At 49.0% G+C, this 24,801-nt stretch overlaps 7 protein-coding genes across 7 annotated transcripts; 3 read left to right on the top strand and 4 right to left on the bottom strand.

Annotated features, from left to right (window-relative positions):
- Positions 1-1,124: 1,124 nt before the first annotated feature.
- CCM_06709 (uncharacterized protein) lies at positions 1,125-2,478 on the bottom strand (the record flags this gene model as incomplete). Its single annotated transcript, XM_006671850.1, has 2 exons — positions 1,125-1,634; positions 1,699-2,478. The coding sequence occupies 2 exons, from the start codon at positions 2,476-2,478 to the stop codon at positions 1,125-1,127; spliced, it is 1,290 nt and encodes a 429-aa protein (XP_006671913.1).
- Positions 2,479-3,421: 943 nt separating this feature from the next.
- CCM_06708 (brix domain-containing protein 2) lies at positions 3,422-4,482 on the bottom strand (the record flags this gene model as incomplete). Its single annotated transcript, XM_006671849.1, has 3 exons — positions 3,422-4,023; positions 4,079-4,296; positions 4,361-4,482. The coding sequence occupies 3 exons, from the start codon at positions 4,480-4,482 to the stop codon at positions 3,422-3,424; spliced, it is 942 nt and encodes a 313-aa protein (XP_006671912.1).
- Positions 4,483-6,071: 1,589 nt separating this feature from the next.
- CCM_06707 (Ras GTPase Rab11, putative) lies at positions 6,072-7,111 on the bottom strand (the record flags this gene model as incomplete). The annotated part of the gene is made up of 4 exons (XM_006671848.1): positions 6,072-6,205; positions 6,265-6,345; positions 6,412-6,801; positions 7,102-7,111. 4 exons carry the CDS (start codon positions 7,109-7,111, stop codon positions 6,072-6,074), a joined length of 615 nt encoding a protein of 204 aa, XP_006671911.1.
- Positions 7,112-8,297: 1,186 nt separating this feature from the next.
- On the top strand, positions 8,298-11,948 carry CCM_06706 (Chromo domain-like protein; the record flags this gene model as incomplete). Its single annotated transcript, XM_006671847.1, has 1 exon — positions 8,298-11,948. One exon carries the CDS (start codon positions 8,298-8,300, stop codon positions 11,946-11,948), a length of 3,651 nt encoding a protein of 1,216 aa, XP_006671910.1.
- A 213-nt stretch (positions 11,949-12,161) lies between these two features.
- Positions 12,162-13,301, bottom strand: CCM_06705 (peroxin Pex14/17-Penicillium chrysogenum; the record flags this gene model as incomplete). The annotated part of the gene is made up of 2 exons (XM_006671846.1): positions 12,162-12,977; positions 13,035-13,301. 2 exons carry the CDS (start codon positions 13,299-13,301, stop codon positions 12,162-12,164), a joined length of 1,083 nt encoding a protein of 360 aa, XP_006671909.1.
- A 600-nt stretch (positions 13,302-13,901) lies between these two features.
- On the top strand, positions 13,902-16,310 carry CCM_06704 (PAPA-1-like conserved region protein; the record flags this gene model as incomplete). Its single annotated transcript, XM_006671845.1, has 5 exons — positions 13,902-13,919; positions 14,417-14,462; positions 14,939-15,838; positions 15,892-15,998; positions 16,074-16,310. The coding sequence occupies 5 exons, from the start codon at positions 13,902-13,904 to the stop codon at positions 16,308-16,310; spliced, it is 1,308 nt and encodes a 435-aa protein (XP_006671908.1).
- Positions 16,311-21,993: 5,683 nt separating this feature from the next.
- Positions 21,994-24,481, top strand: CCM_06703 (mitochondrial AAA ATPase, putative; the record flags this gene model as incomplete). The annotated part of the gene is made up of 4 exons (XM_006671844.1): positions 21,994-22,032; positions 22,234-22,320; positions 22,803-22,862; positions 22,979-24,481. 4 exons carry the CDS (start codon positions 21,994-21,996, stop codon positions 24,479-24,481), a joined length of 1,689 nt encoding a protein of 562 aa, XP_006671907.1.
- Positions 24,482-24,801: the final 320 nt, after the last annotated feature.

Below are 24,801 nucleotides of genomic sequence, written 5' to 3'. Positions count from 1 at the left end.
GTCTGCGAACACCCTCCCCACCAAAATTGTATGGGGTTTTTGATAAGGCAACTTTAGTAGCTTATAACTTTTCCTTAAAACATAGGATTAAAATTCTCTTAAGATAAAAAGTTATTTAACTCTTTAATTAGCTTATCTAGATTTATTTTATATTGATAGCTATTTTATAGGTTTAGTTAAAAATACTTAAAAAAGTAGTACCCCTTCTATTTCTACAACATTTCCTAGTAAACTTTTAGAAAAACTACTTTATACCCTATATTAAAGATATTATATCTAATTCTATAAAATAGCTATAAATATAAACTTAATACCTTTATCCTAGTTATTAATTAAATAATATTTTATATATAGAAAGTTTATTTATATCTCTTAATAGTAAAAGGTTATAAAGCTTTAAAGTATAGTAAAAATAGTATATTTTTACTATATTTTTAAATTAGTATAATTAATTATAAGAAATAGATATTAAAATTTAGGTAGTTAATTTAGATAGTATTAAGCCTTATAAGTATAATATAGAAGATATAATATTATAGGTATTTAGTAAGTATTATTAATCCTATATAATATTTAGGGTAGAAATGTCGTGGCGTTGAAAGGTGTTCGCAGACTTTTGGCCTATTACTGTACCTAGGTATGGAATGAAATTGATTCAGTGGAACCCAGTGCTGGACACAACTGGATTTTTTCAATGAAACACCACCAACTTACACGGTTGATACCAAGAAGAAGGTGGCACAATACTCAGACAAGAACTGAAAGGGAGAGCAGTAAAATAGTGCAATTCACACCAGAGGCGGGGAAAGGCTCGTATTGCAGATAGAGTTCGAATAAACAAAATAACGAGCATACCAGGAATAGAAAAGATTATGTTAGATATCGCATAATTGTGACATTCCGCCCCGTTGGGTGAGGGCCTCGATGATTATGAGTCCGTCAACAACTCCTTATTTCACGTCGTTGATGGGCTGGGTGGTGACCAGATCTTATCCCTCTCGTCGTATCCTGTATTCACGTAGTCGAGCTAAGCTTGTATTTCATCCACACCTTTTACTTCACGTATTTTCTGAATCTGGTGTGTATACAATGGTCGACGGGTATGTATTTGCATCTAAGATCGTCTATGCTTGCAGCATGGCGCTGTATCCATGTACTTCAAAAACGCTACGCAATTCATCCTCCAGATATTCTCCATCATCGCCCCGTGGAGAGTACCGCGAAAACTGACGCACCGGCAGTACCCCAGGTGGCAGCATACCGTCCGCCCTTCCATCCTGCCCGTACTTTACTCGCTGTTCGTCCCTCTCATCGCCAAAGTCCAAAATACCACCCTCACAATCCTCTGGAACGATCGGCAAACTATCCACAAACTGTCGCTCCTCGAGCACGCATTGAATAACGCCCTGGAGCGACTCTTGATCGAAGTTAAAGGTCGGACGTTGCAGACGAATTTCAGTAATGAGACGCTTTCGTGTGTAACTGTAAATGTTCTCGAAGTAGTGCATCAGTTCCTTGGGGCTCAACTTCGCATATGTTTTGACGATTCGTGACCATTTACTCTGATCATTCCACATGGCATTAAGGGAATATTCCCTGCTGACTCTCTCCATCAGAGGCAGAGGGTCGCGCGACTATGTATTTTTTCGTTAGCCAGAGAAGGTGCGCAAATATCTCATGCTCTCAATCTGGGCTTACCAGTTGGTATGTGGGGTCCAATCGGGGGCAGATGTAGTGCAGAATTACATCCTTCATCGTCTCGTGCAGGTCAAGCAATTCTATTAAATCTGCAGTCGAGTGGCGGCGTAGTTGGCTTGTCCTCACATCCAACACAAAAGGCATGGGATGCCCGACCTGGGGACGCGGCCATTCGCCATGGAAGTACGTGCCATAGAGCCACCACCTATAGAAGGCGCGCCGAAATCTTGGCAACTCTTGTTCATTCAATGTTCTGCAGTATTCTGGATAGTGAAACCATCGCATTTGTGGAAAAAGCTGCTCCCATTGACGAACGAGCCGGCACATACGCAGAATAGGCTTCATGTCGTCTTCCGTGAGCACCGCCACGCCGCTACTCGCAACAGCCGTGGTCGTGCGGAATATTGAAGTCTTTTGTTTGTCGGTTTCTGCAGAGCACCTGGCGCCGTGGTTCATGTGGCCAAGTTGCGGCCCAATCGCGTAACCGGTGTCACCAGGGAAACGCTTGAATACTACCGTGCGAGGCTGGTAATAGGGACAGCTGTTTACGTCCTCGACCGTTGCCATGTAAACTTGGAGCAGTTCGTCGAACGGGCTGAACTCTTTCGACAAGACTTCCAAAAAAATCATGATTTTATTCCTGTTGAATACGCCGTGTAGGCACTTGCAAGCCAGTGAGAACTTGAAGATTGAGTCGAGGTCCAAATGCGAGGCAATGTCCAGCAAGATCTCGACGGGACAGTCGGAAAGACCCCATGGCTGCGAAGTCTCCGAGTTCATCGTTGCGATATGACCAGCGGTGTCGAGAGTTCTGTCCCTATCTCGCACTGGAACAGATCAGGCAATCCTTATAGGGTGAGTCTGTTGGGCTGTCGCGAGCAACCAAAAAGTGGTCTGTTTCTCATGGTTAGACAGACATACTATCCGCGTGTGGTTACGTCGAAACTCTCACTCGGTAACCTCGATTTCCAAGCCTGACGCGACTAAAGAGCAATAGGGCTGAACAATGAGTCAACCGTCGGCGCAGGGGCAATCGAGTTCAGGGGGCGCTGCTTTGGACTTGCAAAAACACGAGATCGTCGCCCAGTATCAAATTCGGAAAATGAATAATAGAAAATAAAGAAATGAAGTCAGCCAGGAGCAAAATCTGACTCCAGGTGATCCCCGTCTTCCACTTGAGCAAAACGGAGGACAACGATGGCACTTTGAACGTTACAGTCTAGACACCCCGCCGTTGGGGCTAGAAACAGGATGGTAGATGTTGTGCGCCATTGCGCCGCTGGTGATTTCTAATAAGGAAGCTGATAGCGCCGCCGCCGCCGCTGGATGACGCATGATGCAGAGTATTCTTCGCAGATCTTGTTGGCGAGATGCTAGGTACCAAAAAAGGTGAAGGAAAATAAGTCGGCCGAACAGGTGCCACACGTGCCCCAGGGGCACGTACATACATACTACAACGAGGACGTGGTTGACAACTGCCGGCCTTTTACCGGCGCGCGAAAGCGAGCCGAGGGAGCTGCGTCGCCGCGTTGGCAATATGCTAGGTAGTTACAGCGGCTCAGAGTAGGCTAGGTATAATTGGCGAACGAAAAATACTTAAAAGGAGAAAGAAAAATTCTTAGGTGCGAAGCTAACTATTCCAGCAAGTAATACAGCCTTTCTTTCTGTTTGGCCAAAGCATTGCGAAACGCCAACACCGTGAATAGATAAAAACAGAGGGTGCTTACGCAAAAAGCTTTCTCTTATCTAACTCGTCACCGGGTATTTTCTGTATGCTTCCATTTGTGCGTAGACCAAGATCCGCCTTTCGCGACAATCTACCAACCGTCTGCTCAGCTCTGGCGTTGTGGCGACTGGCCTTGGACCTACGCAGATCGGCGCGGACCTGGTTTGGCGAGACAAATTGCTTGTTCTCGTAGATGATTGGTCCACCAAAGGAGCCCTCTTGGATGACGATTGGGGTGAGGACGAATCGAGGCCCGATTTCGACGAGGTTGATATCAAGGTTGCTATTTGTCGCAGCGGCCTTTTTGCTCTTCTTTTTGACATCCCTGCTCTCGCCGTCAGCATCGAGGAGAGATCCTTCGGTCTCGCTGACTTGGTAGTTGCGGATCCAGATCTTTCCGTCGACAACACTGAACCCCAGTACGTGGTCAATGAAAGGCTTGGACTTTCTGGCACCCTCAGGGACGCCAAATGTATGGAAAAAAAGTTCCTTGATGACTTTTAAGTGCGGTTCGGAATCGAAGGCGGCATCGAACGAGAGGAGAGGCCGTGACCCCTTCAAGCAGTTACCCGTAAAATGTAACTCCTCCATGGTGTGCACTACATTAAGTCAATTAGTTTACTGCAATTTTTCGTACGGCATGATGCCACTCACAATTTTGGAGATGAAACTTGATGGTAGGTCCATTGGGTACCTTGCTCAGCCAGACGTACAGATCCTGTCCCTTGCGAGCCTCGAAGAAGAGGACATTGTTGCAGTTATATAACTCCGCAAGCTCGTTGAGCTCGTTCAGGCGCGATTTGGAGTCGAATTTGGCATCCTTTCGGCCGTGTGGAAGCATGGAGGCAATATCATTTAGTAAGTGGCGATGTCTATTGAGGTTTTGTGAGCCAGCGCACTTTGCGCAACGCTGATCGCATGGTAAGGAAATATCACCTGTATGTGACGCCACGGGACGACAGGATCAGCACTCGTTGCTTGTTCTTTCTAGTGCCGGAGGAAGGAGCATTCTGCTTCTGAGCACTGCTCTTGGAGAGAGACTTGTATACGGCAGCCATTTTATACCGTACGATATCTCAACAAATATCGAATGTACAGTCTCTGGTGCAGAAGGCTTTGGCCAAAAATCTTACGCCGCCAAAAAAATTTAGGCGGAGCAATCCTTTGTCCGGCCGATAAGACCTTATCGTAGCGTGGGATAGTTGGATAAGGTACCTAGATACCGAGATACCTAGGTACTTAGGTACCTACCTACACGTAGGTAAGGGATAGGTTTTTAAACAGGGCACAGGGCACATTCCCTATTTAATATATAGATTTCCCGTATTATAGTACTAATAATATATAATATATAGAAAAAACACAAAAGATTTATAATATATACTAATATATTTATTAACTAGTAATCTTATTATAATAAGTACTATTTATAAAGGAGTTGGGCTTAAGCCTATTCTAGGCTAGATCCTAGCGCGCCTCCTTTTATAGTATAAGAAATACATTAGGTAGACTAGCTTTTCCCTTCTCTCTTACTCCGTAAGAGAGTTAATACTATTATAACGCCTATTTATAGATACCTTAAGGCTAGTTCTTAATACTATTATTATATATCTTCTATAGTATAGTAGTTAGTATATAATCTTTATTAAGAAAGGACTTATGGCATCAAGAGGGGTCTCACCGGACCCCCGTATACTCCGGAACAAGACCGCAAAGAATCCCACAAAATGTGGATAAGGTTTTCCCCTAGGTACTCTAGTTTTTCCTTACCCTATAATTAGCAGAGGTACTAGATAGGTTATTTAGCCTAATTAGTGTATAAAAATTATTATTATTATTTATTAAGAAAGGAAAGTATATTATAGGCTAGACTTTAGCTTAATATTTTTTAGAATAGTTAGTATAGAGCTTTTAAAAAGAGTCTTTATAGGTATAATTAGATAATAATTAGTTAATATTATTATTATAAATCCTTTTAGTTAAGTAGATTAGGGTTTATACCCTTAATAGCTATAGTACTAATTACTACTAAAGCCCCTCTAAGGCTAGTCTATTATACTTATATCTTAGGTCCTTTCTTAAATATATGATTTTCTTTTATTATAATACTATTAGGCTATTATAATATATTACTTTTTATAAGCCGTGTTAGATAGGTACCTGATAGTGTTGTGATAGGGGAAAATTACCTTTATTTTAAACGGGGGATGTAGGCAGCCTCCTGCTGCGTCCTGCCTCACCCCTCGATCGCCGGGCCGCATACATGTGTCTGGCTTCCTCTCAGCCGCGAGCGGTTAGAAAGAAATGCGATGAGGGCCTGTGCAGGTTGACAACACGCCGAAATGCGATCAGACACCCTGGGCTAGTAGCTACGCAGTCGGAAACAATCGGGCGTGTTTTAGCATTAAAGGTTTCATTTTAGCTAGGAAAGGCGTAGTAGTAATCGTCAAACGCACCAGAACTTGGACAACCATCATTAAATAAGGAAAGCCAAAGTGACTGCGCCATCTTCTTCAACAAATTCGAGACCATCACAGCCGCACCCCCCTTGCAGAACGTACGCAATTCCATACATGACGTATTATCATGAGCGTGCCATGGTGATTATTGTGGTATCTAAGACAAGATGTCGAGTTGTGTATCGAGATTAGCAGCACTTGCCACCCTTCGAGGCATCATCGTCCGCAGGCTTGCTCAAGGAAATGTTCGTTCCGGCACCAATCGTGGCCTGGGCGCTATCGCCACCGTCGAGGGCTTTGCTGGAAACGATGCGATAGATTTCTACAAGCAGCAGGTTAGCTAACATATTGGACTTGCAGTAAAGTAAAGGTTTCGCGAACCAGTAAGAATGTTTTGAAAAGCAAGTTCAACATTGCTGGCATCGAGGGCAGAGGTCTCGATGAAGGAAAGGTGGTTTTCGCCTGGACAAAATAGTTAGCTGGGCAGGCAGATGCAGAAAGCGGCAACAAGCTGCTGGTTCAACATACTAGCAAACGCCTTGGCTTCTTCGGTGGGAACTGCTCTCAAGTGCCGCAAATCACTTTTGTTACCAACAAGCATGATGACAATATTGGCGTCGGCGTGGTCGCGCAGCTCCTTCAGCCATCGTGTGACGTTCTCATACGTCTGGTGCTTGCTGATATCGTAAACGAGGAGGGCGCCTACAGCGCCGCGGTAGTAGGCAGAGGTAATGGCACGGTATCGTTCCTGACCAGCAGTATCCCAGATCTGTGCCTTGATAGTCTTGGAGTCGACCTGGATGGAGCGCGTGGCGAATTCGACGCCGATGGTGGACTTGGAATCGAGGTTGAACTCGTTGCGAGTGAATCGGCTGAGAAGGTTGGATTTACCAACACCGGAGTCTCCGATCAGAACGACTACAGAGAATTTCGTCAGTGTCGATGCGCCAAGGCAGAGTGTATCGGAGTCGGTAGCTGCGAAATCGAATCAGGGGAGTAGGTTGTCAGCTGTACCTTTGAAGAGGAACTAGTGGGGCGACAAAGTTAGTATGAAGAGCTAAAGAAGCACGAGGTGATGGACGGAGAGGAAAGAAGCAGGAGCACGTACATCATATTCATCATTAGCCATGGCTGCGGTATTGTCGCGAGTGTGAGCGGATGTGTATGCAGTCGGTTGTGGTGACGCTGTGGTGTGGAGGAGGGAAGTCGCGGCTTTACAAAGGCCCATTAGGAGGTTTGGTGCCAAATGGGGCTGCCGGTGCTGCCACAAGACGTGGTTGGCACGGGGGGTTGGAGGGGCAGCACCCACAACGCAAGAAACCTCTAGTTAACGCTTGATACCTGCAGCCGAGTTACCCCGTAATTCTAGCACCGCACAGCCAAGCCGTAAATAGGGGCCTTTATTATTTAATAAACGGGCAGACTTTAAGGTACCCAGGTAAATACCTAGGTACATTCAGTGCAAGGTAATACAAGCGCCATTCGTAGGTAGTTATCAGCACCTAGGTAGGTACCTGCCACTAGGGAATCCTATAAACTAGGTACATTTTTAAGTAGACGCCAGTATACCGTCTGACCTTGTTACCGGGCTACACATACTTCATTTTCTATACCAGCTTCGCTCTGTTTGTCTGCTACTAGATGCATAGCAAGGTACTTAGGTAGTACTCCGAGTCCCTTGTGCAATTGCGCATTGTACCGGCGCTAAAGAGTTGGTAGCCTCGTAGGTAACTACCTACCTAGGTAGGTAGGTAGGTACCTAGGTTGGAGGGAGGAAAATCGGCTATAGAAAAAAATTATAGTCAGTTATAGATTTTGTCTCTAGTACCAGGTACTACTCGCGTGCTGTAATATTGCAGTAGGATCGTGGTAGAGACAAAGTGCTGCGATTATAGTTATTAGAATATACCTAGGTACCTACCTACTTCTAGGTTATTAGCAAATGCCTTATCCGCCCTGCAGTCGACGCGCGTTGGTGTGTGCTGTCACCTTCGAGTGTGCAGCTGCAGCCGCCAGCTGCAGCCAGCCGCCAGCCTCCTCACACACAACACGTTTGACGATATATATCAACCAGAAGATCTACGTGTTGCAAGTAGATGCGCGCTTACCCCTCAAAGGAATCCCGGGGATAGGAAATATCTCCCACTCACGCCTCACCGCAACACTACTGACACTCAGCGTTAATCCGCTGTCTGACTCTCCAGGGAGCACATAGAAACCTCGTTCCGCCCAAGCCCGAATCCCAACCCCGGCAAATCGCCATCAACTCGAAGCAGCAACATGGTGTAGCAGCGTTTCTGCACTCTTTGTGTGTATTAAAGCAGCATCGTCGTGAGTCTACCACAATCTGGCGCGGGCACCTGCATATTGTCAAGCGCCTTGCCCGACGCGTACGAACAAACCAACCCACAGCAATGGATATCGACGACAATGCCTCCATCGCTTCTACAATTGAAGAAGAGGCCGACCCAGATGCTGAATTTCCAGTGAAACAAATCCTAGCTGAGGGCCAGGTTGGCGGCCGGACCATGTATCTCCTTGAATGGGAAAATTATCCTCTTAGTGCAGCATCATGGGAGCCAAAAGAGAACATTCAGGGAGACATATTGGAAGACTGGTATCGTACGAAGCAAAAGCAGGAAGAGGGCCAGATCCCCAAATTTGATATTGATGAGTGGCGCATGGCGCTTATCCAGCATGTTCGAGATAAATACGCCCGTCATGAAATGCGAAATCGCGAACGTCAGCGCCGCGGATTGGAAGTTGGGCACTTTACCAAGACTTTAGAGCAATTTATTGCCGAAGTCAACGCCACCCCAAGTGACCTACCTCAAGTCGCAAGCGAAAGTGTTCACCAAACGGTCACTGCGAACGCCCCAAAACATACTACACAGCATGCTGAGGTTTCCGGGGAACGCTCTCCTCCTTCGTCAATCGACGGACTGTTTTCAGAATCTGACTCAGAATTGAAGTTTGGGTCTTCTTCTGGAAATTGTCATCTTGGCAGTGAAGAAGACTTGACAGTGTCTTCACCAAGCACAAACCCAAAACTTGTAGAAGATGCGGCAATACAACGATCAGAATGTTCACCACAGCGTGTTGCTGGTATCGCCATAGATTCTATCGAAAACATGGCTTCCGACGTTCTGGCTAACCAAGCGCCAGGTACGTTGTCTGGACACGCGCGTGACGCAGCGTCCGACCTCGGCGGCGATGCCATGGATATTGACGATGAGAGTGGACATGTTTTGCCGGGACGTTCGTCTCCAAACCGAGGGGGCGATCATAACAGCCTGCGTGAGAGCCGTTCAGTAAAAACGATTGCCGCCTCAAGCAACAGTATTCAGCCCTTCCCTGAAGCAAGCCTGGCAGCAGGCAAATCTTCACTACTGCGAGGGGGGCCTAGGAACGTCGAAGAGAATCAGAAGCGAGGTGTCTCATCTACCCTAGCATCAATGCCTATCAAACCCTTGAAGCGAGTTTCATTCTCCCTAGCGGCACCGATCAAAGAAAAGCCGAGCAGCAAATCCGAATCGAGCCTATTCGTACCCAATCACTGTCAAAAGCAGGCTTCATCAACTTCCAGCTCGAAGATGGGGACATTGATCAGCTCAAAGTCGAACTCTGCCGAAGAGAAATATTTGCAAGGGCGAAGTAATACTGAAGAAAGCTTACCAAAAACCTGTGTCATTGGATCGGTCAAGCTAGCGTGCTCGTTCCACGTCTCTTCGCCACCAGAAAACTCGCAAATGAGATTATATGCGGAGATTATGGACCTCGAGGAGTTTCAGTTCTCGCATGTATGCACCGCTCAAGACGTTATTTGGCAGTTACGCGCTTCCGAACTCAGCTCAGGTCCTCGGGTTACAGGAACTGCCTGTTCACATTTTCAAGCAGATAAGCTAGAGACAGTATTGAATTGTCTGCATTCGTCCTCTTTTGGCCTATTCTGTCACAATGATGGGTTCTGTCTCATGATGTACCCAAGCAAATGTGCCGACTGGCAGCAGCATCCGCTTCCAACATCAACACCGCCAACAGGTCATTTACTTCGATATCTAGCGTTTGCGACAGCGCCAAAATTTCGCGTCTGTGATATATCGTTGGAGTACAGCCTTCCGTACTCCTCAGGCATTGGCATCTTTGACAAACAACTCTACCGCAAACTACTACCGAGTAATGACCAGTTCGACAAGACTCAGCCAGTCTTGGATAGTTTCTTTCTGGTTTTCCCGCCATCAGCAAAACCAGAAGAAGACTTGCTATGTCGATGGCTAAGGGTATTCAACAGAAATTGTGAGATCCGTTCCTGCGCCGTATCGGGTCACTGGGCGAAATTTGTCGATGGGCTCAGAGGAGCAGTGATTCTACACCAGGACTGCGTTCAGCTACTACATCGTTTGCCTCACTTTTCAAAATTACTCCACAGCCGAAATGAAGATTACAACTTTTGGATCTTCCGACTACCCTTTTGCTCCCCAGTTTCGGAACAACACTTCATGGACGAGTATCTGGAGCAAGTTGGCATCGCTTTGGACTGGGCATTTCCACCTGGCATCGCAGTAATGGCCCCTCCTAGCTTCTTTCTTTCGCAACCTACGCAGGCGTACAATATGTTAAAGTGGATTTGGCAAAACTTTTCGGCTGAAGCTCCGGTCTACCGTCATGGGAAGCTGGTCGTCTGTCATAACATGGATGATTGGCTGCTCAACTTGATGTTAGAAAAGAGCAAGGCCAGTCTCGAGGCGCGCGAGCCCAAACAAATTCTTGAAGTTCGAATGAAAACCTTCATGCTGATGAAAAAGTTGTTGGGCCAAGACAATGAGGAAATATCGTCTCCAGTTGTTTACGCACCGCGTAATATTGACGGCAACGACGAGCAAAGCCTTGTCAATTGGTTTGGATGGTGGAGTGTATCTCAGGTGCACAAATTTCGGAAATTCACTGTGATTTGTTCAGATAACGAGGACGATAAAAGACTGTCAAGGTATATTGAGCGAGCTACCTTGAGGGAAATGTTTTCGGCAGCCTATGGGCTTGGTGGTACGACGTCGACTACACAGCGCGCGAGCCCTACACTAGTCACGAGCGACACGCCAGATTGTCTCAGCGCATACATTAGAAGTGTGAGCAACGATGCACACGCAAGCTTGTGGAATCCTCTCGTGATTTGTCCCTGGCCTCTTGTCCAACATGAGGGAACTTCGCAGTACGGCGATGCTAGTCAGTGGGTCAATTTTTTCGCGGAACATTATATTCTTCCACTGCTCAATGGCAAAGCCTTTGCTAAAAAGAAGAACACTGCAGTGGGATTTTTCTACTTGGTAGATGGCACCCCATATCAAGTTGACCGACTTAACGTACAGCCAGCGCATGCTTGGCTGGCTTTTGTACGACCAATGGAGCTGCATCGAAAACCGTGGAAGTACGCCGAGCTACTCTTTTGGGACTTTCGCCTCCGAGACGTGGCACACCGGTCACAAACGATTTCCGAGTCAGATCTGTCGTCCGCACAAAGAAATCTCATCACGGAAGTAACTAAGAAGTATGCTAAGATGAATCTCCCACTCGGCAAGGTTTGGGCCGGTGGCTTCAAGGCATCTAAGATGCACCCGCATCCTTTAGACATTACACTCGACTGGATGAAGGCAATGGTAGCCAACGTTAAGAGCTGGCTCCCCCTGAACCACGACGACTTGTTGAATCGTGGATGGAGCCTAGTCCGCAGCCGCAGCTCGCCATCCATGTCCCACTCTCCGGCCTTGTCACGCTATGCCGCATCCTCTGGCGGCGCAGAGACTGGAGACAATGAGGCAACAGAGGAGCCACAAATCATCTTGTTCGATCCACCAAATTCAAGCTCTGCTGACTCGATACCATATAAAAATAGGCTGTATCAGTGGGCAATGGCTGATCGTGTTTCAAGGGAGTTCGAGTATACATATGTGCCGACGTTGGAGTGGTACAGGGAGCAACAAGAGTCAGGTCGAGGCTTCGAGCATATTCGCGTGCTGTCGTGGAAGGAATTTTTTGAACATTACAGAATCGATGACCCAGAAAAATAGATCAGATTGTCTGTATTCGAGTTTTGTAACTCGTGACTAGTTTGCCTCCCAGTTCTCTATGTAGCCTCTCATTGCGTCTCATATCTCGAAAAGCTAACATGATCCTTGTATTACTTGCCCTTTCCAATTTTATTATACAAGGGAAGAAAACTGTCGCTTGTACGCAAAATATCCCACCCCATATCACTACGAAGGTCACTCGTCGCTGTTCTCTTATCTCGTCGAAGCCGGGAAGCTTCTAGTGCTCAACAGCACGCCCTTGATACGGCGGATATTGTCCCTCGCCTTTCGCACCTCGTCATCTGGCTCAATGTTGGAACCAGCCGTCGACATCATACCGTAGCCGCCTGGTGTAAAGTCCATGTGCGGGAAAATCATGCGGTCGAGGTCTTCCCGGAAATGTTCGACCTGTGCCTTGATATCCTCAAAGTCGCCACACTGAGAGACGACAGCATCACGGAGTCCCGAAAAGCACTTCGCGAGCTTAGTCACACTCGTAGTATGATCCAGCGTCGTTGCCTGCTTGAGCCCTGGATTTTTGGCATCCTCAGCCGCACTCGCCAGCGCGTCGCTAAACGAGGTCTGCGTGCCGATATCGCGATGAAACATTTCCGTAGGGTCCTCGTCATCTTCTTCGTCACTGACCATAGTTGTTGCGAGAGACGGAGTTGGCTTGTTTACGAGTGCAGCATGCTTGGGTGGCGGCACGACGGAGACGGTGCGCTCGAGCTGGTTCACGAGCGCCTTGAGGCGGCTGGCTGTTGTGTCGTGTAGCTCCTGGCGTGCAACGTTGAGGTTCCCAAGCATAGGTTCGGCTACAAACTTGCTCGCGCCATATATGAGTGTCGAAAGTCCTGTAAATCCATATAGCGTGTTGAGGAGGCCCTGCCTAGTAACGAGCGGCGGTGGGCGCTGCGGCTTGGTAAGGAATTCGGGGTATGTGACAATCGGCGCGCGGTCGGTAGCTGTGATGGCAGGTATACGTTTCTGCGGCGTGGGAGACACATTGTCTGTCTCTTCCTCTGTGGCCTAGCAGAGCCATGGCAAGTCAGTCAAGGACACAGTCAACCTTCAATAGAAGCTTACAGTCTCTGGAGCGTCTCCCAGAAGTTTTTGGATATGACCGTCTTCAACACCCTTTGACTTTAAAAAGACCGCCTTTTTGTCGCGTGATTTATTCTTGACCATCTCATCGTCTAAGAATCGTCGCGCAATGGTTAGCTTATCTTCTGTGGTCGAGCTGCCAGAGTCGGTGCTCGCTGCTGGCGTCGCCTCAACATCTGGTGTAGTCCCTCCGCTTCGCTGTGGGGTCCGCTGCCATGCGGGAATGCCATCGTCGCTCGAATCGCTCATTTTATCCGTGTTCTCTATGCTATTTTGGCGCTTGCTTCATTCCCATGTTGGCAACGAAATACAATGCCCTTTGAGTGGAAAGAATGGAATTGTTCCTTCTGATGAGCGTGCGGAGAATTGGTCATGACTAGTTAGGCCGGGGGGTGGTGCCGAGGCAAAGAGTTGTGGTGGGGCATCACGTCCATCACAACCTGGGTCCATCACAGGCAAGGTGATCAAGCTTTCGAGGCAAGATAATTCCACATATTTCACAGACTGAAACACCAGCTCAACCATTTCGATATTTTATGCGAGGGCTGCACTAATGCATTAGGGGGTCGCTCCCAGCTCGGGGATAGGGCATTTCCTGAATTTCCTCATGCTAGGACATCACGAGGCGTGACAAGGCAAGAGAGTAATGGTCTGCTAGCCACTTTCTCTACAGCTGCTCGGGCTCCGTGGAAAATTTTGACACTCAGCGCGTGACTTGCTACGTGCAGCGAAGGTACAGAAAAACGTGCAGCTGGGCTGATCGAGATTTCCTACGATCGGATCTTCGAACCCACTCAAGCCCCAGTCAACGCAGTTCGTTCGGAGTAAATAGTTCACATAGCAGTTAAAATGAGCAACTACCTAGGGGTACAGTATCTTTCGGACAGAGGTGCACGAGAGATGCACACTTGATTATACTAGGTACGGCAGCTTTATCGCGCTGAGAGTCCGAGATATGCTGAACTTGGACGGTTCCCCTTAACAAGGTGTCCGCAGATTACATCATAGTGGTTTATTTTCTTTATTAAATTACTCTACTTAGACTCTTCTATATCTTTCTAGTACCTTTATAGTTTATAAGTACTAGAAAAACCGTAGCAAACCTTTTTTACTTTATAAGGGGGTTAATACTAGTTATTATAATACCTACTTATAGATACCCTGAGGCTAGTCCTTAATAGTATATTATAATATAGTAAATATAAAAGGAACTCTTTAAATCCCTTTAAGAAATAAAAGTATACTATATATACTATATATACTATAGGTAGTATACTTCTATGCCTATATCCTAACTTTTAAAAAGTTTGTGTTGATGTAGGAAGAGAGTTATTATAACAACTTGCTAAGGTACGGAGTACAAGGTACCTAAATTCTATGGGACTTGTTTTAGCATGGACCTCAACACGGGTACTCAGCCCCCTACCGACTCCTCCCCTCGAGTCACACGGAGACAACGCCCGGTTGCTACCTAATAACTTGGCGCAATGCTGCTTCACGAGTTTGCTATTACGAACAAGAGATTGGATATTTCCACAGTCGGTTCTAGCACACAAATAGGTATGTTGATTCCCTGTGGGATATGTGGCGTAGCGCGTCATGAACGGCTTCGCGGGCGCAAACCAGGCAGCAGCTTCTGATTCAAGTGAACCAGTTGTGGCTGCTGGTGGTGGTACTCGGCGGCGCGCCTGGGAGCGGCAAACACCAAAAACCTGCAACCTGGTTACCGCTTCCTTTCCGCGTCGCCCCTTGCTTCGCCAACAAACACGCAGCCCCAGGCATAAAAAGTGTGCAATCACCAATTTCAAGACTCATTCTTGATTGAGGGCTTTGCGGTTTGTGTTTTTAGCTCATTCCATCGCCGATCGCCTGGCATACACATCCAGACGCCCGCATCTCTCTCATCATGGTGTCTCGCCCCAAACGCTCGGCTGCTACCAAAGCGACCGAGAATATCTCGGTACAATCGAAATGGACTGACAATGAGAGGACTGGCGATAGTCCCGTCCCGTCTCGCCGTTCAGGACGCTCTACAGTGTTTCGCGACGCGCCTTCATCCCCAGAATCAGGCAGCATGCCCTCCCGCTCGCGTCAATCCGCGCGCGCCGGTCGTCGCTCCGAGCAGTTTGACGGCGGCGAAATCGTCACCGGAAAGCGCAACCGTGGCACCAAGAAGAGCTATGTCGTCGAGTCCAGTCCCGACGATGATGAGGACGATATGGAGGATGAGGTTGAGGTGGACCTTGATGACGAGGATGCTGAAGGGGAAGACGAGGTTGACATGGATGCCGAGGGTGAGGATCTCGATGCCGACGGAGATGTTGATATGGATGCAGCACCGCCTCCGCGCCGCAATAAGGTAACAACTATCAGAGTCTCGCGCTCGGCAAAGCCCCGCAACGCTGCCAGAGCGGCCGCATCCCGCATTGTTGCAGATGATGACGATGACGACGATGACGAGCTCAGTGAGCCAGGTAGCGATTTAGCTGATGAGACGATGGGCGTGCGCGAGGTTGAGGAAGACGCTGAAGGAGAGGAGATTGAGGTGGCTGGAGACGGCGAGGAAGAAGAAGAGGAAGAGGAGGAAGAGGAGGAAGAGGAGGAGGAAGAGGAGGAAGAGGAGGAGCAGGAGGAAGAAGAGGACGCCGAAGGCGAGGCGGATGTTCGAGAGCTCGATAGCGATGAGGACGGCAGCCGCGCTGGTACACCAGACCTGGCCAAGATGACCAAGCGCCAGAGAGCCCGCTTCGACGAACAGCCCCAAGAATACATGAAGCTTTCGGATGGTACGTGCGGAAACACATCGGATGCATACCTAACACTAATCGCATCATTGCAGAGGTTCAAGCAAAAAAGGTGTTCACGGCTGAAGAACTGTCTATGCGCCGCCAGGAAATGGCTCGTCGTAGACGGAATCTAAGCGAGAAGCGCAACGAAGAAGTCAAGGTATGCCACGTATAATCAAACATCGGACGAAGCGCACGGTAGTGAGACAAGTTTTTCTAATCACGGCATCAACAGATGGAAACTATCAACAAATTGCTCAAAAAACAAGCGCCCAAGACAAAAAAGGGTGCCCGTGGCAACTCACCCGGGGCTGATGTCAGGCCAGCCGCGACGCTAATTAGGTGGGTTAGCAGCAAGGGCGGCAGCAAGATTGCCGTGCCCGAAGAGATCATGGGCGGGCCAGTGGGCAACGTGTTTGGGCCGGCGGGTAAGGGTAGCAGTGGAACCAAGATGGTGGAAGAGGTGGCGTGAAGATGTGATTCTCGGACCAGGTTGAATCTTGCGCATTGGTTTCTTGTTATTGGAGAGGTTTGATTGTAGCACAAGTGCAGCGATCTCGGCGCCGCGACACTCTAACTAGATAGGTTTTCATGGAGAGGAAGGGGGAGGAGCAGAGGAAATACTGTGCGTTTGAACGCTATTGCTGGCGTGTACGTTTGTTTCCGGCACTACAGAACAATAAACATACTGCGTTGAGCAGGACGACCAAGTTTGTGGTGCAGCTCATCTATCAGGGCATGCAGGTTGAGTGGGCTGCATGATGAGTCACTTATTGTAATCTGCTTCGATGATCTGGAAAGTGATCTTGGAGGCGCGACTATAGGATCAAAGGGCGGAAGCCTCGCAAGAAGCTAGCTTGGCCAGATTGTCTCCATTTGAAAATCCATTCGACAGACATTATACTTCTGTTCTCAACCGAGCGATACTGCGAGTCCCGAAGAAGAAAAGAAGAAGAAGAGTAAATCTTCAGCTTGTACACTGGCCGCACGTTTGCATGTATGTGTGGCACTGGAAAAGCGTGCTTCGCCCACCTCGTCGGGACTAGGACTTCCCTCTCTTCCGTCGAGTCATCGAATCAGAGTTCTGCCTCGTATTTGCCATTCTGCTTTTTCCATGTTGGTCCTCCCTCTCCCTCTGCCGTGCTGCAATGCAACGGCAGCTGACGTTAGCCAGTTCTTGAGAGCGGCGCAGCGTGATGACGGGACAGGTTGAAGCAGAATCCTAAAATTACCCGAACACAGTCCTCCCTGATCTGTGAGTTACGGGCGCCGGCTTACCTAGTGAGCAGGCAAACTTTCAAAGTGGCAAAGCGCCCCAACGCCCGCGCTTGTTCGCGCAAACTTGGCTCGTGGGGTACACCTCCTAGGTTACGTAGGTAGTTACCGCCTGGTAGAGATAGGGTAAGACCTACCTAATAAGTTGGGATACTAATACCTACCAGGTAGGTAGGTAAGCCATAACACTTGCACAGCTCGGGGAGGGAGACTCCACCACCGAGGCGGCGCCTCAAACCTTCAGTTCCTCCTCACATTCATCAACTTTGCCCATCTCTTTTGTGCGCCACCTTAATTTTTATTTTATCTCTTCTCCCCGTTTCTGTGGCTATACACTTTTTTCTCACAATCAGCGTTAGCCCCCTCTTTTTCTTCTCTTTTGTTTATAGCGACTTGTTTCATTTCACCCATCGCCCCACGTTTCTATCTACTCTTATACGACCGACTCGCCCGACGACAAGTCTCCTTCTTCCGCCGACTTTGCAAATCATTGTTTCAATTGCGTCCTCCAAATCCAGCCCCTATTGAAAATATTATACATCCGGTATTCCATAGGATTTCAGGACTTCAATACCCGTTGGCAGGGCCGCCAGTCGCCTACCATTGGGCGCGCCGCTGCATGTACCTAGCACTGCTCTTGCTCTGAGACATATCAAACCGACTCTTATCAAGATGGACAATGTTTATTTCCCTAGCATGGACATTGCCGATGTTGTCGAGTCTGATTATATCGGTGTCGTGCCTCAGCCTGGTTTCCACCGTACCGCTGAACAGCTCTCCTCCGACAACTACTTTGCCAATTCTTTGGACAATAGTCGTGGGGAATGGGATTCAATATTGAGCGAATTCACGATTGATGCTTGTATACAGGATCCCGGCACTTTTAATTCGTCCCTTCTTTCGACATCTCCGGTCACGTCATCGTCAGTTCACAACACTCCCGACACGGTCGTCAGCAATACTTGGGCGAATCCCAGCGGCTCCGGAGAAGGTATCGACGACAGAATAAGGGGGCCAGAACCGACTTTCAGAGGGACAGCAACCGAGAAATACCTCCAGAATCAAACGACCACTTTTGATTCGGACCTGCCAGCCAACGATATCCACCAACCGAGGTCTGATTCAGCGCCACACTCAGCCCTGGCAGTGAGCCAGGGCACAGGAATAGCAGCTGGCACTATCGTATGCTCTGCTGCTACACTGGGTACTTCCCAGAAAGAGTCGACTCTCGTCATGAATGCGTCTCCTCGGCACCGCGTCTCCCGCCTCCCACCCGACATCGGGCCAGATGGGGAGATCAGGTACCTGGAGCCTCACGACATACCCCAAATCAGGCCCGAGACACGCCACCAAACCGTTCAGCATGCTGTCGAGCAGAATGTGATACTGCCTCAAGAATTGGAAAGACACATGTATTATCCCTCTGGGCAAGAGCGCAGTCGACAAAATGAACAAATTCCACCGCAGGTGCAGATGCAACAAGTGCAGCCACAGCCACAGCCTGTACTACAATCCCGACCCTTTCAGTACGTTCCGGGCCTTCAGAAACTACAAACTATCCAGCAATTCCAAGCCCTTCAGCAGCCTCAGCAAGGAACAGGCTCCCAGTACTTCCCGAATCAACAATTCTATAGCCAAAGTTCACACTACGCTCACCCCCCTCATTACCCTCAGCAAAGCAATGCTCCTTTACGCCAGAAAAATGCTACTGATACACAACAGACACAACAACAGCAGTATCTTCAGCATTTTCAACAGGCTTCAAAAGTACCACATTTCCAGCCTGGCATGCACGATGTTCACCCAGTCGCTCAGCAACCACGACAGTCAATGCCGCCCGTCCATAGCCATACACATATGCAGGCGCCTCCAATGGCGCAGGATAAATGTCTAGAGCTTTATTACACTGCAGATGGATACAAACCTAACTCGGATCGCCCGGAGAAGCCCCCGAACACTAATTCGCACGAATGGCTCAGAAATCGAGATTTCCGCTCCACATGGAACACCGGCGATGTCTATACAAATTGGTTGGATACTAGCCCTAACACTGTAGAGCCGCACGTCAAACCGTTTCTCAAGAAGGACATCAAACTCGGCATGTCGTCACAAGATGCAACAAAAGCTGCCATCACAGACGGTTTCGTACGTGGTGCAGGATGGGCCGCAAAACTATTCTTGATGCAAATCGAGAAGGAGATGAGGGAAAGCGGAACTATGCTGGGTTACCGGCCACACAAGAAAGTCCAAAAGGCTGAGTTGGAACAGTCTGTTGTAGACCATATTGTCCGGACAAACCCACCATCTATCCACGGGGCGCAGTGCGCCAATGTCATTGCCTGGGCGTATGATGAATTCTACCCCGGCGTTTTCTGTCAGGAGGGTAGCAATGGCAGGCCACGAGGCCCAAATGAAATTTTTGAGGCTTGGAAAATTCTCAGCAAGCGAGTTACACCGGATCAGCTGAAACCAGTGGTGTTCGATACCAGCACGGGTATGATTGTGATGACGGACCTCCCGCTCTCTCGGCCACCTCGGCCACCAGTGGCCGAAGTGAGAGCGTTCTCTGCTCAAGATGGGCACGAAACAGCCATCAGAATAGCTCAGTTCCCCGTTCCCAATGCTAAGAGCGGGCGTGTTGCAGTGAATTGCGGGGAAAACTTCTTTACCAACCCTGAAGGACCGGCGACAATGAAGCTTCAGCAGATGAAAAGGGCTGAGTCGATGGCATCGAGGTCGATAGCCAAGCCTCAAGGAACCAGACAGACTCCTAAGACAGCAGAGGAGAAGAAAGAAAACAGAAACCGCAAGGCGGACGAAAAGATCAGATGGACGCTTACTGGGCAGTCACGTACTATTCAACTTGAGCACATGACAGGAGTGGTGTCCTACGAGTGCAGCGATGGCGAGTTTCGCATTTTGGAAGGTCAGAGACTCGAAGAGGCTAAAGAAAGGACTTTCCAGCGCATCATAAAACAGCAGGAAGCTAGAACTTCGGCAGACGCCACAGGAATAAATGCGTCAAGCACGACAGCCAACGAGTCGCTAGTTGTACTTCTGACAGGTGCGGAACCTGACAGCAATGGGCAGACACCTCCACTCCCTGTGGATGGCCTTCAAAGAATTCACATGGCAGATACGCTGGATATTAGTGCCAAGGTGAACCAGCCGATGAATCTCGGAGAAATCAAGAGGAGGCGAGTGCCGGACGACGAGTCGATGCCAGGAGTGCGACGAAAAAGAGTTCGGCAAGATGTACAGCCAGGGTTCCGGGAGGCAAGAACAGGTAAAGAAATGATATCTTCTCGGTCGCTAGATAGCAGTAATGAGGGGCACTGAAGAGCCCTCGATGCGATTTTTGGGGGGGGGCAAGGGCAAAGGAGGAATGTATTTGGATCTCCAAGAAAGTTGGTTGAAGTGGACCGTGTACTACCATTCATAACGAGACCCGACACGATATTTCAATGTACTGAACAATTCAGATATCGATGTATCTTGTAGAACATCGCGAGAGGACCCGTCCTCTGCGCTGCATTGGGACGCTTCGCGGCGGAAGTTGGCTCCGAAGTCATTCCAGCCTGGTTTATTGGCACGGCCTTACAATGCACTTAGTGAACTGTTAACATCGCTCCTGTACAATGTTTATTTGCCGGCTGAAGAAAACAACGGTCTGAACAGATATCAGTGGCCAAATATCTACACAACATTACAACCCAAGCCTGCTACATGGGCTCACACGGCCGATGATTTGAGCTTTCATCGATAATTTTATACTACAATACGTAACTATGTGGGCTCTCGGCTTATCAGGCGAAGCATTCGCGACGGGAGAGACAAGTGGATTCGTAGACGTTTGGACAGAATAATCTGTACGGAGTACAGTATGCGGACGTAGTACGCAACTAGGTGGAGAAGCCGGTTGGAAACTGTTTGACTGTCACATTTATTCGTTAGTTGGTTAGTTGGTTAGTTGGTTAGTTAGGGTTTGCAAGAACAGGGTCACTGTGTGGGAGCACATTCAATGTAAGAGAGTGGGACCAGGTCAGTAACCCCGTTTGCAGACCAAGCATCATTCATTCCTTTTTTCAGAACCTTTGCGCCGAGTTTACCACCTCCGTCTATGCCTGCGAGCAAAAGTATACTTTTGGTTGTTTAATAGGTGAGCAGTCGTCGAACGAAGGCCTGACCGGCTCAAAGTTTAACTCCCTTCGAGCGTTGCTCTACCAAGGGCCGTTGACGCTTCGTTTTTCCTGGTCTTTTTCTTTTCAACTTGTTGTGTGGAGAAGTCACAGACTTTTTTGCCTACCTATGTACCTCCAAGCCATCCAGCCATCCGTTCAAAGCCACCAATGAATGGTCTCTAGGTACATACACGCAGGTATTCATTTTAGTGCTGATCCTAGGTGCCACAATCCCGTCACTACGCCTCCTGCTAATGGTGTGGAACAGGACCTTGACCATTCTTTTGAGACAATTATTTCACTTGCTAAATCATGTCTGATATGGCCTATCAATATGTGGCTGCGGCCAGCATACCAGGTAGGATTTGTCTGGTGGTGTACGCGGTCCGCGTTGTGTTGTTCAATGGCTACCTGCAACCCGATTTGCGATCTGACAATTGACACCTCTCCATCTCGTCGAACTTGTGCTCATCACTTTGGTTCCTCCCCTCTTAGCTGGCTGCTCATTGCTGGTCTCGGCCAGACTTGTGTGTGGGGTGGCCGTTGCAACCCTTTGAGTGCAACGCTGAGAGCGGAGAACTTGTCTACCTATGTATGTGTCTATGTACATACATAGGTACCGATAACCCGGGCCAGTATGTACTTCACATTGAGCAAACCAGCTCCAATGAACTGTGTGATGCAGGCAACCCGCAAGAAATGATCCAGACTAGATCAGTCGCTGTGGGCCTGGCACTGGTAACAGGTTTTAGGCATTTTAGCGTTCCCAAATGCGCGCCGCACAGTGGACACAGACCTTCTTCTGGCCCTCCCCCGCAGTGGTGTGTCCTCCAAGTGGCAGGCGAGTGCCTTTACCCTTTTGCAGCTGGCCTCCTAGCAAAGCCCTGAGACGGTCAAGAAGAAAGTTCATTATCTTTGCACCTCGTCTTTAATTTTCAGGCGACCTTGCTGTTTCTCAGCCTTATTGTCGATCTTGTTTTCGCATGTGTGTTTGCTTGGGCTGTGGAGTACATAGGTACCTACCAGGTAGGTACCTTAGTACCTGTACCGTCAAACACCGTTGCTGCAAGATGCACCAGTACCACAAGACCAACCAACCACCACCACTTTAAAGCCACAGTCCGGCTTCCACCCCGCGTCTTTTTACGCCCCGCGCGCCTCTCGTCATAAATAGCCTTGTGACCTTTCGCTGCGTTCATCCTGTGCCTTTCCCTTTGTCGCCTCGGCTTATCCCCACCCTGGTAAGTCTTCTTCTGTATCGCTCCACTCCGCCTGTCGCAACCACCCAGCCGTGACAGCTCACGATACATCGAGTGTCACCTAGCCTTTCCCCTCACCAGTCTTCTGGTCCTTTTTCATTCGCGCTTCATACCGAGCTTCACAGCTCACTATAAGCCTGATTCATACTCTGGCCTTGAATTTGGGTCCGGCATCATTCTCCCGAGCCAATTTTCTTACTCTCATTGCAATCTCACCCGCCATCGGCGCCTCCGATGGTCATGCCTTAGCTCACGCGAGTCAAGGGTGGCGAATCTTCACAAACCTTCTCGATACCAAAGGAAAAGTCGGTTGATTTCTTTCAAACACTCGTTTCTATTCCTGCACCACCCCTTTCATCATAAGCACAATATTCCCATGTGCTCATTGCACTCGTTGATGTCTGGCAATTTAAAATTGACATTAGAGACCTTCCAAACGCTGCTCATGCTTCGCCCTTGGCGCTCTGCTCAACCCTGCTGACATCCCTCTTCTTTCAGTCGCCGCGGCCGAGAACCCATCGTCTTCACAACTGACGGCTGATCTCACCATATCTTCTGCAGTGCTAGCCGCCGCCGCCGAGCACATCATGATCTTTTCGGACTTTTACAAAGGCTCGCGCTCGCCGCTCGCCCGACTCCGTACCGGCAACCCACAACTCTCCTCCAAACTGCCCACTACCTCCCCGGATTGGGTTGGCGACGAGTATGTGGACTTGCTTAGCAAGGACAAGGCCAAGAACAAGGAGGCTATTCGCCGTTACCTTGCTGACAAGGTACGCTACGACTGGGTCTTCGACTGGCCACAGCAGCTTGCCCCAAACTCGCCTGGTAAGCCTCCCCAGCAGGATCAGGCGCAGGCTGTCAGTCCAAAGGCGGCCAAACAAGACAAGGTGAACTCAGAGACATCCGCTGGCCTTGATGCAATAGATGATGGCTATCAAGTCGAGGACTCCGAACTCGAGTCCGACGGCGAGTCTGTGTATAGTGTCGTCTCCGCAGACGATCTCCACTGGCAGCCCCGTGCCGAGTGGACGTCCGATATCGACGACCAAGGAGACGACTCGTCTTTCGATGACTCACAATCCTCACTGCAACTTGCTGGTATCGCCCGAAAGGCGAAACGTCGCCGCGCCATCCGCGAAGAGGCATCGTGGAACCCAGGACTCGCCTGCTTCGAGGCCCGGCGCAATGCCTGGACCGGCGCAAAGACGGCACGCGTCCGTTCAAAGCCCGTCACCGCCACATCCGCCCAAACCCTCTCGCCACGCTCTCCACGCCGCTTCTTCTTTCGCCGCAGCATGTCGAGTTCGCCTCCTACCGCTGCTGCGTTGGCGGCGGCGCATTCTGCATCTGTCGAACTCTCTGGCACTGCATCCGACTCTTCATCCATCCCCCATGACGAGCTACGTAGAGTTGACTCTCAAGTCGACGGAAGCACTGCTAATACGCCCGCTACCTCCACCGCCACCGAGGAAACGCGCAGCTACCCCGTGGAAACGATGCTGCCGCTCGCCCAGCCTATCTTACCACCCAACAACCCGTTGCGTGCGTCTATCACTCCCAACGTCTACCTTGGTCTCTACGATAAAGTCATTCTGCATAATCTTCAACCGTCGTGCCCTATCAACCTCGCCGACATGATGCGCTCCTGCGTCGTGGGGTGGAAGCGCGATGGCGATTGGCCTCCTCGCTCCACACCCTACAACCCATCTGCAGCTAAGAAAAAGAGCCCAAAGTCCAAGAAGCCAGCAGCGGCTACGGAACCCTCGACACAACCTACAGAAACCGAACCAAAAGCTAGCCGCAGACTTAGCTTCAATCTCTTAAATCGTGACAATGACGAGTCCCGCACGGGAAAAGGCTTCCGCCGGAGTTTGCAGCGCGCTTTTGGCATGGGGCCTCTCCCAGGCCCTGGGGAGACTGCTTGAACCGATAATTCATGTGGATGAGCATGAATCAATTACGAATTATTAGGGATCATGGAAGCTACCAACTACTGACGTGATGCACTTCTTCTATACCCTGTTATTTTTTTACTTTCTTTTGTTAATTGAAGGGATTTATGTTTGCAACTTCAACCGGGCATAGAAAGCTAGCTGGCTTTTTGGGAGTTCTTTCAGACTTGACGCATCGTTGCTTTCTTTCAAATCGCTTTATTCCCTGATTGGTTGAGTTTTGGTCATGTCTTGCATATACCCATAGCTGAACGAAACCTTGATTGTCTTTGACTTGATTAATCCGTTCCCTC

Source organism: Cordyceps militaris, assembly GCF_000225605.1.
Source record: "Cordyceps militaris CM01 unplaced genomic scaffold CCM_S00005, whole genome shotgun sequence".
NCBI lineage: Eukaryota > Fungi > Ascomycota > Sordariomycetes > Hypocreales > Cordycipitaceae > Cordyceps > Cordyceps militaris.
Note: the sequence above shows the minus strand (reverse complement) of the source record. Positions and strands in the feature narration are given on the sequence as shown.